Here is a 14,727-nt window from a genome sequence, read left to right on the forward strand (position 1 = left end):
AAAATAATCGGGTTCCTATTTTGATTCTCGCTAGCTTCTGCATTTGCTGCGTACCATCTTTTAGATGAGTATAAACTCTCTTCCGCGGCGCTGCAGTCCAGCGTGGAGGAACTACAAGCAAGCACGGAGACGGTGTGAGACTTTACTCCTCTGTGAAATATTACATTTATGTCATTTATGATTCCTCCAGGTGTCTGCACACGTCCGTCGTATCGAAGCAGTGGAGAAGGACCTGAAGGCGCTTGCTCAGAGCTCCGCAAGTAAAGATGACCTGTCGAGGGTTCGTGCAGAGCTCAAGAAAATATACGATAGACTGCACATCGGTACGTCGTTGCGCTTTGACAGCAGCGAATGAGCTTACAGACTTTGACGACAAGAATTCCTTGATTTGAGATCACATGTGTGGGGCATGTGTCAGTCATTGTTGCGTTTATTCGATGTCTACTACTGACGAAAGTTTGGAACAGAACAAGATTTGCATTCGTTAGCCAAGAAAAACGGTACCCTGCTATCATTCGGACCTTTCTCGGTTCCTTCGAACGACTTCAAACCTTGAGCGAAAAAAGTCCGGACACCCTCACGTCATTCGCAATGAAAAGACCCCAGGGCCCAGGCCCTGTTCAACATCTTCGCTTCAGCTTAGTGTTGCCGCCGAGGCGATTCGAGGCGGAAAATTCTGATAAATCGATACAGTTCGGACTAACGAGTTGAAACGATTAATTTGTACCTCGTTCACCTCGCGATTTGGAAACGAGTTCGGAGTGATACAGTCTTCGGAGCACAACAACATTGCAGCCAATCGAACTGCAAATCCCAGGCGCTTTCGTCGTAATCTCAGCCTACCCCCTCTCGACGTCCGCGGCACCTCCTGCTCATGATACCGACAGATATTGGGACCTAGATAGCACCATTGCGCATGCTGGAAACTTTGTATTTCCGCAAAGATGTCTTGAATAACATCGGAGTAACTGCCAGAGATATAGTCCCGAAGCAGTTCTGTGTGTCAGGATCGAATTCCTGCATGTAGGTTGTCTCGCGAACATCGCGGCGTTGTGTGCACTACTATCTCAAAAGATAGGCCCGTAGACTCACCAGCAATCCCTGCCAGACAAACTCTCTCATTCAACTATTTTTCGTGGGCTTCACTCGCATACATAGTCAAGATCTGCTGTAGTCATCGAACGCTGACCAGTAACGAGCAAGAGTCGACCGGGTACAAGGTGTTATGCACCTGCCTGACGGATGACGCATAATACGACTCCCTCCGGAGTGTAGGATGTCAAGAGCGGGGACACAGTCCTGGAGATGTCCGCGTAGGTGGTGATCTATTCACCCGATAACACATAATTTGCAAACGGCGGACACCATGAGGACGCAGTAAAAATCTGGAATGCAAACATGGACAAGCTGATTGCTCTTCCCTCCTAACCCCACTTGGCCCGATCATCCGCCGCCGCCGCAGAAGTCGACGAGATTTGAGCGAGAAGCAATACATATATCCATATAGGAGACACATGACCGAGACGCATAATCAACGCACAGCCTCAGGCAATTTAATGCTTCCATGTGGTTATAAGGATGCCAGTTGCGTTATATACGGTTTGCTAGTAACCCACTGCTCGGATCATGGCACCTGCAGTTGATGGTCACCTTGCTATCCTCGCCGGCATTCCTCTTTCCTTTGTCGCCGTCACGGCACTCTGGCGATTCATCAAGAAGCGACAGAATAACCTCTCTCTTCCTCCTGGCCCAGTGCCGCTCCCACTATTAGGGAACGTCTTATCTATTGACCCTCAGGAGCCTTGGCTGACTTATACCGAATGGGGTGCTACGTATGGTACGTGAACAGATAGTATAGGGCATATGTGGTGCAAATCATTGTATCAGGGGACTTGGTCTTCATGCGAAATCTAGGCGAGGAAATGGTCGTGATCAATTCTCAGCACATTGCAGAAGCCTTATTGGACAAGCGTTCTCGGATTTACTCCGATAGACCATACTTAGCCACACTCAAGCCGTGCGTTCCTTCCGTATTCTTCTATTCATTCGAGTCTGAGGTTCATGCAGATATGGCTTGTCGATCAACTTTGCATTCTTAGGTTATGGTGATGAATGGCGTCTCTGCCGACGACTCTTCCATCAAACTTTCCGTCCCGAGTCTGCAGTAAAATTTCGCCCAATGCAGATCAGGCGTGCTCGTGAGATGGTCGTCAACCTAGTCGATGACCCTCAACATTATCATGACCACATCGTAACGTCAGCAAATGGTTTTTACAATTTGAACGATTATTTACCTGTTCACAGATTCTCGTTATCTGTTGTAATGTCAGCTGTATATGACTACGATATCAGTGCTCGTGATGATCCTCTGGTGCGGATTGTGGTAAAGGCACTGATTCCGGGCACGGCCGTGTTGACCCCAGAGAGAGCATTGATGCTTAAAACCTTCCCCTTCTGTGAGCTCAACTTTCCTAAGATGAGAAAGCGCTAACATGACATGCACTTTTAGTACTAAAGTTACCCGACTGGTGCTGGGGATCCTCGATCAAGCGTGGTGCTCGAGCTTCGACCGAGCGCGTCAATCAAATGGCCGACGTGCCATTCCAATATGTGCAGCAGCGCATGGTGGGTATTTATTTTTCTCTTGGTCCCAGACATTGATTCGACCTTCGCCAAGGCCGACAGCTCGTTCGTCGCTCAATCTTCAATGGTTGCAGAAAACTTGCGACGGATGGAAACGCAAGAGGAGGCATCCAAACCTGCATTCGAGAATGCCTTGAAAAAAGCAGCTACTACTGCTATTGGGGGTAAGTAAGCTTTTTTACAACGTTATACTCTCAGCACACACTAATATCTCACAGCTTCATATGATACAGTAAGTGGACAACTTCATCATTTCCGCTGCTTACCGTCGTTACAGACTGAGGCAGTTTTGATGGTTTTTGTTTTGGCCATGGTATTATATCCAGACATTCAGAAACGCGCACAAGCGGAAATTGACTCAGTGATTGGAAGAGATCGGCTGCCAACATTCGAGGACAGAGCATCACTACCTTACATTGATGCAGTTATGCGGGAAACTTTCCGATGGCAGCCCGTTGCACCCCTTGGTATTCTTCCCCGCCAAGTAATCTGGCATGTACTGAAGTTGATCTCATAGGCGTACCACATGCTACCTCGAGTGATGACGTATATGAGGGCTATTTCATTCCAAAAGGTCCGCTGTGTTTGTTCCACCAACAATGAACATTAATAATATTGTACATCAGGCACAATCATCACGCACAACATATGGTCCGGTCCGATATGCTCCTCCCAGCTTTTGTGCTACTGACTTGATTGTAGGAGCATTACACGGGATGAAAAGCGGTACCCCCGACGCATCTCGTTTTATACCAGAAAGGTTCATCGACGTTGATGGTGCATTAACAGGCGATGATCCCGCACAGTACGTTTTCGGCCTTGGCCGACGTATATGTCCAGGTTCGTTATGTTATTTTAATCCTAGAAAAGATTCGCTGACAGATAGACTTTAATCAGGGCGGTATACTGCTGATGCCTCTACGTGGTCTGCCATTGCGACCATGTTGGCCACATTGGACATTTCTTCTGCAAAAGATGATCAGGGAAAAGTGATCAGCTTCACTCCCGTATTCATCACGGGAGTGGCTCGGTACTTGATTTCCTCGTGTCATTCTATCCTCTTGTCACTAACAATTTCGGTGCTTCAGCTGTCCTGCGGTCTTCCCTTGCAGTATTTCGACACGGTCTCACATTCATTCAGACGTTGTGGACGGTTGGCGAACTGCCGAGTTTTGAAAGAAGGGATGGCAGTTTCCCCTATCTGTGTCTGATTGGGGCATCAAAGGAGTAATCGATCGAGTATGTACCCCATTGACAAGAGTTGCCCTGTTAAAAATCAGGAGTGAGTTCTGAGTGTCGTAGCAATAGACTCATGAGCGTTCGAAGCCGTCGGGAGCGATGACCTTATAACCTATGGTCAGTCTGGTTTTGGGACCGGCTGAGATAATGGGTAGAACTGTGAACGAGATACTTGGGCTGCAGCATTAATTGATGAAATAAGTGAAGCGATTAGAACAGGAATGAACATCGTGGTTATTCACGATAGGTAGGAGTGCTCTCGCTGGGAGGATACTGGGATGTAGGATCAGATTATAATGAGAAGACACATCCCTCTTCGCAGCTTTTCTTTGTCAGCACAATTTGCATGGAGAAACAGAACGGCCAGTCGCAGCGTAGACAGCGGGTCGACGCGTCTTGGTGGATCTCACGCAAAGGTCGCATGGTCACAAGCCCACGTACTGGCACAGACACATCATACCATTGCTAGTGCATTAGGATAGCAGAAAATCACCACGAGATCAACATAGCGTGTTAGAACTAGCTGAACAGCATGCACGCCTTTCAGGAAATGTGGTTGGGAGGGTGCGCATGCGCATGCGCAGATGTACGAGGTAATGATCTAGTCCAAGGCATGATGAACATACTTGCAAATCAGGTACCCGAAGAATAGATGCGCATGGGCTGACTGGTGCACGAGATGCGCAGCACAAGGATTTGCAACCAGGACATGTTCTAGGAATTTCTTGAAATTAAGACCGAGGTTTGGCATAGCGTTGAAACCAAAGCGAGATTGGGGAGGTTGTAGAATTCAAATATACACACGCCGTGAACAAAGAGATAATAATGATTGTAAAATCACCAGATGAGATAGGTGTCCATATACTGCAATATCAATGCCCGTCTGCATGCGGGGGAGATGCACAGCAGAGAAAAAGAACGAAACGAGTTCGCAATGGAAGGGGCCGTGGCTGTGCGGTCGCTGTAACCGGTGCAGTAGTATGAATATCAGAAGCAGTAGGCGTCGACGCTTGGGTCTGGACTGGACATTGCGATTGACCTTGCTGCTGCTGTGCCGATTGTGTATTACCATCGACGTGTTGAGGAGACGCGCAGCAGAGAAAAAGTACGAGATGAGCCAACAGTCGGACGGGTAGTGGATACGCAGGCCTTGCACCTGGCATAGCAACATTAGGCTGAGTGGCTTGCGGCCGTGCAGCAACAAACAATACCTGCGTGGAGATCATCAGACACCATAAATTGACACACCGGAGAAAGACGTACCTCCCTGTCCCGCATTGGAGCCACTTCGACAACATCAGGACAAATTGCGCTTTGCGGAAATTCGATTTCTTCGTTGGAATGGGATTGAGAGCGGAAGAGTGAGGACAGGATATCCACAAGCGCATCTGGACGTGAATCCAAAGGGGTTGTGGGATGAGGGTCGGTTCCCTCATCGGTGTCGAGTCGGGATCGAGGCAAAAGCGAGGACAGGCGAGCGAGGAGTGCATGTAGATCTAACCGCGAAGGCATAGAGGGTTCGTTTGACGCATCATTTTCAGGTGGAGAGCGGTGCATGAGTGACGACACGCGAGCAAAGAGCACGCGTGGATGCAAACTTGAAAGCGTTGGGGGTTGCGGAAGTTCATTCGCCTCAGCTTTGTCAGGTTGAAAGCGGCGGAGGAGCGAGGTAAGGCGAGCGAGGAGTGCACTTGCAGGGGAATGAGATTGGGCACCACTGGTTGGGGAGGACTGATCACACAGAGATCTGAACATGAACTCATTGATAGAAATGTTCACGACGTACATCATCATCGGCTTCCATGCCGTCAAAAAACCGCGGTGGGAGTTCATCGACACCCCCATACCCGTCATGATATTGCGTAGCATCAGCCTGGAATGTTGCTGTTATAATGAACGAGAAGGATTGGAAAGGCGTCACGTACCTCCAAAAATGACTTGTCACTGAGCGAGGGGCTGGGGGTGCGCTCTACTCCTAGCTCACCTTGAGATGCCTTCTGTTTGAACAGTATACATAGTCAGTGAGAGAGTGGGTGATGTGTTAACACCCACAATATTAGTACCAGTGGTCAGTAGGTCTTCAAGGCTAGCTTGTTTTAGGATGGCGTGAATGTCCCACATGTATACATTTTTGTCGCTGCAACCAGTGACTAGTACTATTTCATCGGTGGAAAAGGTTGCGCATTCTACCTGATCTTCGTGCTGGAGGGGTGGACAGACTGGGAGGTTGGTGTCGAGATTCCATAGACGCACTGTTTTATCCCATGATGTACTTGCAAGGAGGCGATTGTTCCGAGAGAAGGAGATGGCGCGGATGACTTGTGTGTGACCCTCAAGGATGGCAATTTCCAGCCAAGTGGCTGTGTCGAATATCCTAATCAGGCTATCTGATGCGGAGATGAGCTTCTTTCCATCTGATGTCCACGCCAAGCGGTAAACTGAGTATTTGTGTTTGAGTGTGGCGAGCAGCTCGCCCGTCTTCGCATCCCAGGTTTTCACTGCGTTCTCGGTCTCGCCACCGGTCGCAATTTTTGTGTTGTCGGGCGAGTATCTCACCACATACACCCACTGGTGCCCAGTCTTGATTTCCAGGATTGTTTCTCCGCTCTTGACATCCCACACTCTTGGCTTCCCATCCCAGTGTCCGCCGCTCAGCACTCGCTTACCATCCGCACTCCAGCACACTGACCCCACACCCTTAGGGTGCCCTACCCATTTCGCGACGACCTTTCCCGTCTCGACGTCCCACAACTTCACTTTCCCATCTCCACTTCCGCTGACAACAGTCTTGCCGTTTGGAGACAATGCCATTCCGTACACCCTTGCTTTCTTCTCATCGTCATCTCGCCAGTCCTCGCCTATCTGAGCGCCGCTCTCCAAGTCCCATAGTCGCAGTGAGCTGTCCCACGAACATGTGATGATCCGTCGTCCCTCGGGCAGGTGTACAACATCTCTTACCCAGTCCGTATGGCCTCGCATCGTCTGACGGGGCGTGACTGCTGGCGTCATTTGCTTCATCCTGGTCTTGGAAGACATGGTCGGCGTGAGGGAAGTCTCAAGCATAGCAGATCTATATGAGAATCCTGCCAGGATCTTTGAATTAAAACGAATTATCTGGCAACGGCAAATATTCCTGATGAGTCGACGTGCCTATTTTCTTAACTTCAACTTGTGCTCACCAGACAGCCTGCTTACAGGAATCCAGTCCTCACCCAGAAGCTACTCTCGAACTGCAAGGATCTTCGAAATAGAACGAGTTGTCTGGCAACAGAAAATATTCCTTGTGAGTCGACCTGCCTATCTTCTTTAACTTCAGCTCTCGCCAATAGAAGCGTAAAAACCATCGCTCACCAGACAATCTGCATATAGGAATCCAGTCCACACCCAGAAGTCAATTTCGGCCTGTATATACAGGAGTTGCTGTATTTCGAGAATGCGAAGAGATCTTAGTGGTCTAAAGTTGCTGGTAAGCAGGTGGCTATGTTTCAGAAGAGCCCAGAATATCACTCACCAGAAGTTTAGACAAGTTCAGTGCTCAAATCACCAGCGATCGGTGGAGGTTTGGATTGGAGCCGTGGAAGTTGGGCACCCGTTTGTTTATGCCGTCTTTTAACAAGGTGTGTTCCATGTGTTATCCTCGTGTTCGCTTCACAGCTTAATTGCTGTGTAGATGAAGCACTTACGTCAGTGACTAGCGCCAGGTGCATATTTCTATATCTGATGGACTACTTCAATGGTGGCGAGAAAGTTCGACGGGGAACCGTATTTATTTTCCGTCTTACATGTTTCCTCCAGCCTGTTTAGAACCCATGTTCACCCTATATCGTCAAATCTTCTTGTTTTCAGGCAGTGCCTTGTGCCGTCATCGAATGCTGTACTCCGAAACCTGTCAGAACTTGCCTTGCCTATATTCTCGGAATCTTGGACAAGCCAAGATGGTCGAATTGTTACTGCATCACAACCTCTATCGTCGGGGCTGATGTTTCACCATTTTTTGTGTGATCGTATCGTACGTGCTCGGGGCGTGGTGACCCTTCGTATATCATACTGAGTTCATGTTTTGTGCTCAGATTCCAGATTAGAACTTGATCTGCTTGTCAAATCACCACGCAACCATTTCGACTGTACCGACAAGCGTCAAGGACTCCAACTAGTATACAAGATGACCCCCGTCAAGAGAGTACAGAAATCAGTCCAGTGCATCTGACGCGAAGATAGGCGAGTTGTCTGGACCTGTCCAGGTAGCATAGTCAGGACGGTGCATGCTGCAGAACCACATCATCTGCCCTTTGCTCAGCTGAATGGTGTTCTCGCACTCTTTTCAAGATGAGCAGCGCTCGTCACTGACGAATGCCGTATTGTCGATCACTGTCTCCGATGCAACTCTCATTCCGCTTCTTCATCTAGCCCGGGGAACGTCCTCATAATGCTTCTCTCTTTATTTTCCCAAACTCACTATCTGGTCTTGTTACTGGAATCTGGGACACGTTCGTTCCCACATACCTGCCACTAAACGCATAGTCGCTTGTACTTCTGGGCGAGTCTTATACCTGAACCCGACATTGCTTCTTGGCCAAATTCATTCTATGGTGTTAGCGCCGGACACTTTCATCGATTCGGCGCAAACGTTGAACCTGAATATGGTGGACGGTGGTGAGGACGGCGAAGTTATCCCCCTGCAACCTCTCCTGGTGAAGGCACGTGGCGTCGATGTCATTTTCGCCATTGATGCAGTAAGCAGTTTCCCAAAGAACGTGGCGGTCTTTAATTGATCTTCAACTCAGACCGATGATATCGTCGACTTCGCAGATGGCAGCTCTTTGATTGTGAGCATCCACAGTTATCGAATGACTTTCACATCTGAACCCTTGCTAGGCCATGCAAAATCGTACTTCGCTTTATCCTTCTGCTTACTCATTCCCTCCCCTTCCCACTTCTCTGGGAGAATACTGTAATACGCCGCACAAAACCTGACCATGTGCCCGACATTCTTTGGATGCAACACCACCAGTTTGAATGCAAGCACCCCACTTCTCATATACCTTGCTAATGGTGGTCCATCCCACAATGGCGAAGCTCCCGTTACCAACACCTCAACGGATTAAACTTTTTATTCGTCGTCAGAGATCCAGGCAATGCTTAGCCAGACCTTTGTCATCGCGACCCAGGGGTATCCAACATACGGAGCAATGGAGGATCCAAATTGGCCGTCGTGTCTCGCATGCGCCGTCGTTGACCGTGCAAGGGAGCGAGCAGGGGTGGCATGAAGTGGTATTTGCTCTTCCTGCATGAACAGGTACTGCTGGGATGTGCGTTCTTCGCAGACCCTTCCCAGCCAACACTTTCGATCCTGCATGCGATATACGTCTTACAAACTCTGCTGGGTGATGGGGTAGTGGTGGGTTCATATTTTTATCTGCCAACTTAATGTCTTCTTGGCTTATAGAAGTTTTTCTGGTAGATCTATCGCTGCTACGTTGTGTGGCAATCAATCTTGGTCATTATCCTACCCAGCATGTTGTGGTGCAGCGTTGCAGGTCGGTTCACAGTCATGTTCACAAAGTCGTGTTCTCTGACGTCGCATCGAAGTGACCGGTAGTGGTGTGATCTACAGCTATTCGCAAGTCACAAATGGCTCCGGAGACTTCTTCGCCAACGTGTTTGGCCAGCCTACACAATGGGTTACGGCATTCTTCGCTTCGACCATGGCAACGAATCTGTTGAGTTCAGGTGAGCACACGAAATGAGGACTCCCAAAACTTCCCCTGCGCAGTTACTGCATGGAAAGATTATGTTGGCGGATATCGCTGTGAATCATGGTATCGGCCCATCACGAGATCTATAGTAACGTTGAAACCTGGTGTGTGAGAAGGGAATGGTTTTATTTTAATATACTGGGTATCATGATGGTCATGGTCACAGGACCAGGTCACTAGTATATGCTAGGAAGTTCGTTTCATTGGCTGAGCCTTTTTGTACTACATAGTAGACAGTATTTATATAATCTTCTTAATGTGACTTCAACCTCAGTCACTGAGACAAGCATACTACTGACTCGGATGGCTAATATTCTTACTCGTTACGATTTAGAACAGTTCAAATGGAAGCCCTTCAAAGGTGAAGGCGTCCGAGATGGATGTGCTCGCCCTCTTGGAGGCGCTGAGCATGTCCAAGATATTGCGAACCACTGTCATATACCATATTCCTGGGTACAGATCCGAAGATCCGGATCTCAGATCCGATCCAGATCTGATGGACATATCCGTCGTCCGGTCCACAGATCCGATCTAATCCTTGTTTCATGTCCTGTTCATATAACTCTAACTATCATTCATCTCCTTTCAGCATTCCTGTACACCGGTATACCGGTTATCCTTTACTTCCGTTATGCTTACTGATCCGCTACACTTACTGATCTGCTTTAGATTAGACTTCATTCCCAGTTATGATTTGTTATCCATCCGACTTACCGATATGCTGTACACATACTTTGATTATACTTCGTACATAGCCTCGCGTCCTTGCTTATTGATCATTCCGTTAGTTATCCGTAGTATATAAACCCTTGTACATGCGCTGTAGTAGTTCAGTTCAAATATCATCTTAGATTGCACTAATTCTGTCTGGACCCTAAGTCCATCTGTTATCCATCCGGACTTGAGTACGATACTCTTGTCTACTCTGAGACTTAGGATTGATTCCTATAGTCTATATATCTGTCTGTCTTCGGACAGTCCTCACCCGTTAGTTTCTAGTTCGGATCCGATCTGGATTAGCTGTTACTATATACGTTCAATATCTGGAAGCCTTAACGGATCCATTACGAGACTTATCCATCTCAATATACACAATACTCTAGCACTCTGAAATAAGGGGCAAGACTCAGGAAAGGGGCACAGCGCACGAGCTGAGGCCGAAGCCCTTCAGATCCGATACTACTTGAGTACGGTCTTAACAACCACCATCTCAAGGGTGACCAGATGTTGTTCTTCGGAGTCACCATCGACTTGCATGACCCCGTGAGCATCACCAAGCTCGGTCCTTCCGCTCAAGAATGCTGGTGCTGGCTCCACTTCCAATTTCCTACCATTGCATCATCCATTCTAAATGAATCCAATTACAAGCTGCCCATGTTGGTTTATAAAACCGCGAGTCCGCAAGAGATCAGCCAGTGGGCGCAGCGCACTCTCGTTGTCCATCCACCCTCACATATCAACCTCGACCAATTGCGGGTCAACGAGGGTCAGAAGAAGGTCCCATCATCTGATGGAGACCATACATGGATGCATCTTGTCCCTGGCGAAATCACCAATGGGGCGGTCTCTAAATTCTGTCTGCTGTTCCATACCCATCACTCGCCATTCGATGGCGCAGGGTCAAAGATCATCGTGAATCACTACCTCACGCAATTGGCGAAGGTGCTCTCTGACTCCTATGGCGCATCAGAGGTTATCGAATGGTGAAATGAACTGGAAAACCTCCCTCTGGCAGCCTACAACATCCTGGACTCCAATGAACTCCTTCCTATTTCACCGGACTTGCTGGAGGAACCTTCCTTTGACCACGATTACTACAAGTCCTTTGGAAGGGTCCTCTCCGCCTTCGGCGCAGCGACAAAGGTGCTATTCCTTTCTTTTCGATTTTTTTTTCATGGCTAATTACTGAACATGAAGGATACATACAGATTTAGCGCTCGCCCAAAAGATACAGGGTGGCTGAAGACGCGTCGCGCCGAGGTCCTCTTCACAATGGAGGAATCAGCAGGAATTCAAACTGCCTTGAGGATCTCTGGGTTTACACTTACACACCTTGGTATGTAGCTGCCTCCCCTCTGTTGGTCTGTCGGATTGAGAATCTGCCAGCCCACACTGCATTAGCGATGGTTGTCATAGCTGATAATCCACCAAATTTGGCGTCTTCTTCCCACTACTTGAACAATGTATCTCTAGCTAATTTCCGAGGCCGGTTGGATCCGAACCACGCGCTACATCCAGGCTATGTCCTTGGTGTTTTCATGACCAGGATTCCGGTGTCAGTGTTCTTGTCCCCTGACGGAACTGTCTTACCATTAGACAGGGACATGCTTCTATGGGTGGCAGACATAGCCAAGGGACAGTATCAAGCCCACATAGAATTGCCTGCTGGGTTGAGTTGCATGCTGCAGGTTGGTGAAGCATACACCTCGGCCATCATGCCAGCTGTATCTGCAAACATGTACGTGTGTGGTACTACGAATCATTTACATTTATTCATGTCATAGCCGGTTCAGCCCATACTGTCATATTGATATATCCAAACTGGCTTATTAGCCAAAAACCCTGATACATCATTCAGTTTAGCTATCCACTGTAACACTATCTAGGTTGATGTATCCTTGGGTGGATCCCAGCAGTGGCTTCTGTATACATCATTCCCAGCATATTTTCGCATTTTTGGCCACCTACCCCCCCACAATATTCTCACACTTCATAGCTCCGCATTTTGGGCCACCTACTGTGGGAATTTCCCCACAACACCAAAAACATCGCCCATTTTGGGAATCTCCACAATATCAATTATTCCCACACCCTCCCCACCTTACTGCAGCTTCACCACTACACCACAATAGGTCCCCCCTTGTATCTAAGTAGTAGTTTGGTATATACATGTATAATATACTATAATAGACCGCTTTTTTTGTTAATTTGTATGTCTCCTCCTCCTCCAGGGCTCTTTTAAAATGAAGTAGGACACAGAACACTTTCGCATTTTTGCCCCTTTGATGTGTAAGTGTCCCAGGCCATTCAGAACATGTTTAAGAATATATATGAAGAGAATCACATCTTTATTTGACCCCCTTTAGCGTCCTACATCAATAGATATAACATATATACAGAAAACCACAAAATATGTTGCCATTTGTTTATTTCTAGGTGGATGTACTTGAAAAAATCATTCCCAGCACCTATTCAATAGTAGGAACAATGTGTGAGGAGCTCATCACCACAGGACAAGAGATTGTTGTGTAGTGTACCCCCCCTCCCCTGGTGGTTTATCCCCTGTGAAATTTTTCCTGTAGGACCGGACCTCAAGAAGTGTAGGGTGTTTATTCATATTCATATTTAGAGTATACCTATCACCTAGCTACTCCAGAACATCCACAGGGTCCTTCCACAGGAACATAAATATAATATATCACAATTTTGATAATTTTGATGTTTTTCATTCCCTTACTCTTGCAAAAATGATCCAAGCTGGTCATATATCATCATTGGGGCACATATACATGCTTTGTATGCCCAGGATCAGCTCATAATAGGCCGGAGATTTCAGATCATGTGTATGCTTACTATTTCTACTGATTAGGGGCCCATACCTTTAAAACATCGGAATTTAATGACCAGACATCTGTAGTACATCTCACATACATTCAGCATCATAGGACTCAAGTTATAGAAAGATCTACCCAGGATTGAGGACTCAGGGAAGTAAATAGATAAGAAATTGAGTGTGGGAAACTTCAAATGCTCAAAACATCGAAAGTGGTCAGTTAAGAAGTTGTAGGACTTTATGCTGCATCAACTGACTTCACTACCACATCCCTTCCACATCCCTTCCACTCTCAGGGCAAAGTGTAGTATAGGTTCCTTGTGTAGTCTAACATGTATTCTATCAAAATTTAATGAAATATTTGACCTATATCATATATAAATGTGAATTCTGTGTGATATGTGTCAATTGTCACTTTTCACACATATGTTCTTTTGCATTTATTTCACTCAATACTTGATGGATCTTTCTGAAATTTGAGATCTGTGATACTGAATATATATGACATGCACTCCAGGTGTCTGATCATTAAATTTCGATACCCTAAAGGTATGGGCCCCTAATCAGTAGAAATAGTAAGTATACACATTATCTGAAACCTCCGGCCTATTATGAGCTGATCCTGGGCATACAAAGCATATATCTGTGCCCCAATGATAATATATGATGAGCTTGGATTATTTGTGCAAGAGTAAGGGAATGAAAAATATCAAAAATGTCAAAATTGCAATATATTATATTTATGTTCCTATGGAAGGACCCTGTGGGTAGCTAGGTGATAGATATACTCTAAATATGCATAGGAATGGACCCCATGCAATACTTGAGGTCCGGTCCTACAGGAAAATTTTTCACAGGAGGTAAACCATCAGGAGAGGGGGGGATGTACTACACAGCAGGGTCTTATCCTATGGTCCTGAGCTCCTGATACATTTTTAATACTGTTGGATAGATGCTGGGAATCATGTTTCAAAGGCTCTGTACCTAGAAATTAATACATGAGAACATATTTTGTATTTTTCTGTATATATGCCATATCTATTGATGTAGGGCGCTTCAGGGGGTCAAATAAGGCTTGGAATCTCTTCATATATATTCTTAAACATGGTCTGAAGATCCTAGAACACTTCTTTATTAAAGGGGCAAAAATGCGAAAGTGTTCTATACCCTAACCAATTTTAAATGGCCCCTGGAGGAGGAGGAGACATACAAATAAACAGAAAAAGCGGTCTATTATAGTATATTATACATGTATATACCAAACTACTACTTAGATACAAGGGGGGACCTATTGTGGTGTAGTGGTGAAGCTGCAGTAAGGTGGGGAGGGTGTGGGAATAATTGATATTGTGGAGATTCCCAAAATGGGCGATGTTTTTGGTGTTGTGGGGAAATTCCCACAGTAGGTGGCCCAAAATGCGGAGCTATGAAGTGTGAGAATATTGTGGGGGGGTAGGTGGCCAAAAATGCGAAAATATGCTGGGAATGATGTATACAGAAGCCACTGTTTGGATCCACCCAAGGATACATCAACCT

General features: G+C 46.8%; 5 protein-coding genes across 5 annotated transcripts; 4 read left to right on the forward strand and 1 right to left on the reverse strand.

The window, feature by feature from the left end:
* Positions 1–1,626: 1,626 nt before the first annotated feature.
* On the forward strand, positions 1,627–4,276 carry DFJ58DRAFT_871672 (cytochrome P450; the record flags this gene model as incomplete). Its single annotated transcript, XM_041394320.1, has 13 exons — positions 1,627–1,837; positions 1,888–2,017; positions 2,068–2,256; positions 2,305–2,456; positions 2,510–2,625; positions 2,678–2,807; positions 2,862–2,875; positions 2,921–3,110; positions 3,161–3,217; positions 3,270–3,299; positions 3,346–3,483; positions 3,541–3,673; positions 3,732–4,276. 13 exons carry the CDS (start codon positions 1,627–1,629, stop codon positions 3,817–3,819), a joined length of 1,578 nt encoding a protein of 525 aa, XP_041246161.1. The 3' UTR covers positions 3,820–4,276.
* Positions 4,277–4,644: 368 nt separating this feature from the next.
* Positions 4,645–6,486, reverse strand: DFJ58DRAFT_245568 (uncharacterized protein). Its single transcript, XM_041379443.1, has 6 exons — positions 6,073–6,486; positions 5,935–6,019; positions 5,808–5,879; positions 5,669–5,755; positions 5,146–5,613; positions 4,645–5,093 (listed from the first exon to the last, which is right to left on the reverse strand). The coding sequence occupies exons 2-6, from the start codon at positions 6,001–6,003 to the stop codon at positions 4,755–4,757; spliced, it is 1,035 nt and encodes a 344-aa protein (XP_041246162.1). The 5' UTR covers positions 6,004–6,019; positions 6,073–6,486; the 3' UTR covers positions 4,645–4,754.
* Positions 6,487–8,522: 2,036 nt separating this feature from the next.
* Positions 8,523–8,856, forward strand: DFJ58DRAFT_725585 (uncharacterized protein; the record flags this gene model as incomplete). The annotated part of the gene is made up of 3 exons (XM_041385255.1): positions 8,523–8,615; positions 8,667–8,708; positions 8,758–8,856. The coding sequence occupies 3 exons, from the start codon at positions 8,523–8,525 to the stop codon at positions 8,854–8,856; spliced, it is 234 nt and encodes a 77-aa protein (XP_041246163.1).
* Positions 8,857–9,086: 230 nt separating this feature from the next.
* DFJ58DRAFT_776857 (uncharacterized protein) lies at positions 9,087–9,881 on the forward strand. Its single transcript, XM_041389525.1, has 3 exons — positions 9,087–9,280; positions 9,344–9,419; positions 9,472–9,881. Exons 1-3 carry the CDS (start codon positions 9,146–9,148, stop codon positions 9,627–9,629), a joined length of 369 nt encoding a protein of 122 aa, XP_041246164.1. The 5' UTR covers positions 9,087–9,145; the 3' UTR covers positions 9,630–9,881.
* Positions 9,882–10,862: 981 nt separating this feature from the next.
* DFJ58DRAFT_871684 (uncharacterized protein) lies at positions 10,863–12,527 on the forward strand (the record flags this gene model as incomplete). Its single annotated transcript, XM_041394321.1, has 4 exons — positions 10,863–11,330; positions 11,556–11,694; positions 11,832–12,096; positions 12,143–12,527. 4 exons carry the CDS (start codon positions 10,863–10,865, stop codon positions 12,189–12,191), a joined length of 921 nt encoding a protein of 306 aa, XP_041246165.1. The 3' UTR covers positions 12,192–12,527.
* Positions 12,528–14,727: the final 2,200 nt, after the last annotated feature.

Source organism: Suillus subalutaceus (assembly GCF_016647625.1).
Source record: "Suillus subalutaceus strain FC151 chromosome Unknown DFJ58scaffold_28, whole genome shotgun sequence".
Lineage (NCBI taxonomy): Eukaryota > Fungi > Basidiomycota > Agaricomycetes > Boletales > Suillaceae > Suillus > Suillus subalutaceus.

What these genes read in the sequence shown, in the direction of transcription:
- DFJ58DRAFT_245568 (XM_041379443.1), bottom strand. Translation starts at nt 6,003, where the DNA reads ATGTGGGACATTCACGCCATCCTAAAACAAGCTAGCCTTGAAGACCTA. An exon ending in GTGACAAGTCATTTTTGGAG is followed by an intron (nt 5,756 to 5,807) that starts GTACGTGACGCC and finishes GCAACATTCCAG; the next exon opens with GCTGATGCTACGCAATATCA. An exon ending in CTCCAATGCGGGACAGGGAG is followed by an intron (nt 5,094 to 5,145) that starts GTACGTCTTTCT and finishes ATCTCCACGCAG; the next exon opens with GTATTGTTTGTTGCTGCACG.
- DFJ58DRAFT_776857 (XM_041389525.1), top strand. Translation starts at nt 9,146, where the DNA reads ATGAAGTGGTATTTGCTCTTCCTGCATGAACAGGTACTGCTGGGATGT. An exon ending in TGCTGGGTGATGGGGTAGTG is followed by an intron (nt 9,281 to 9,343) that starts GTGGGTTCATAT and finishes TTTTTCTGGTAG; the next exon opens with ATCTATCGCTGCTACGTTGT. An exon ending in GTTGTGGTGCAGCGTTGCAG is followed by an intron (nt 9,420 to 9,471) that starts GTCGGTTCACAG and finishes GTCGCATCGAAG; the next exon opens with TGACCGGTAGTGGTGTGATC.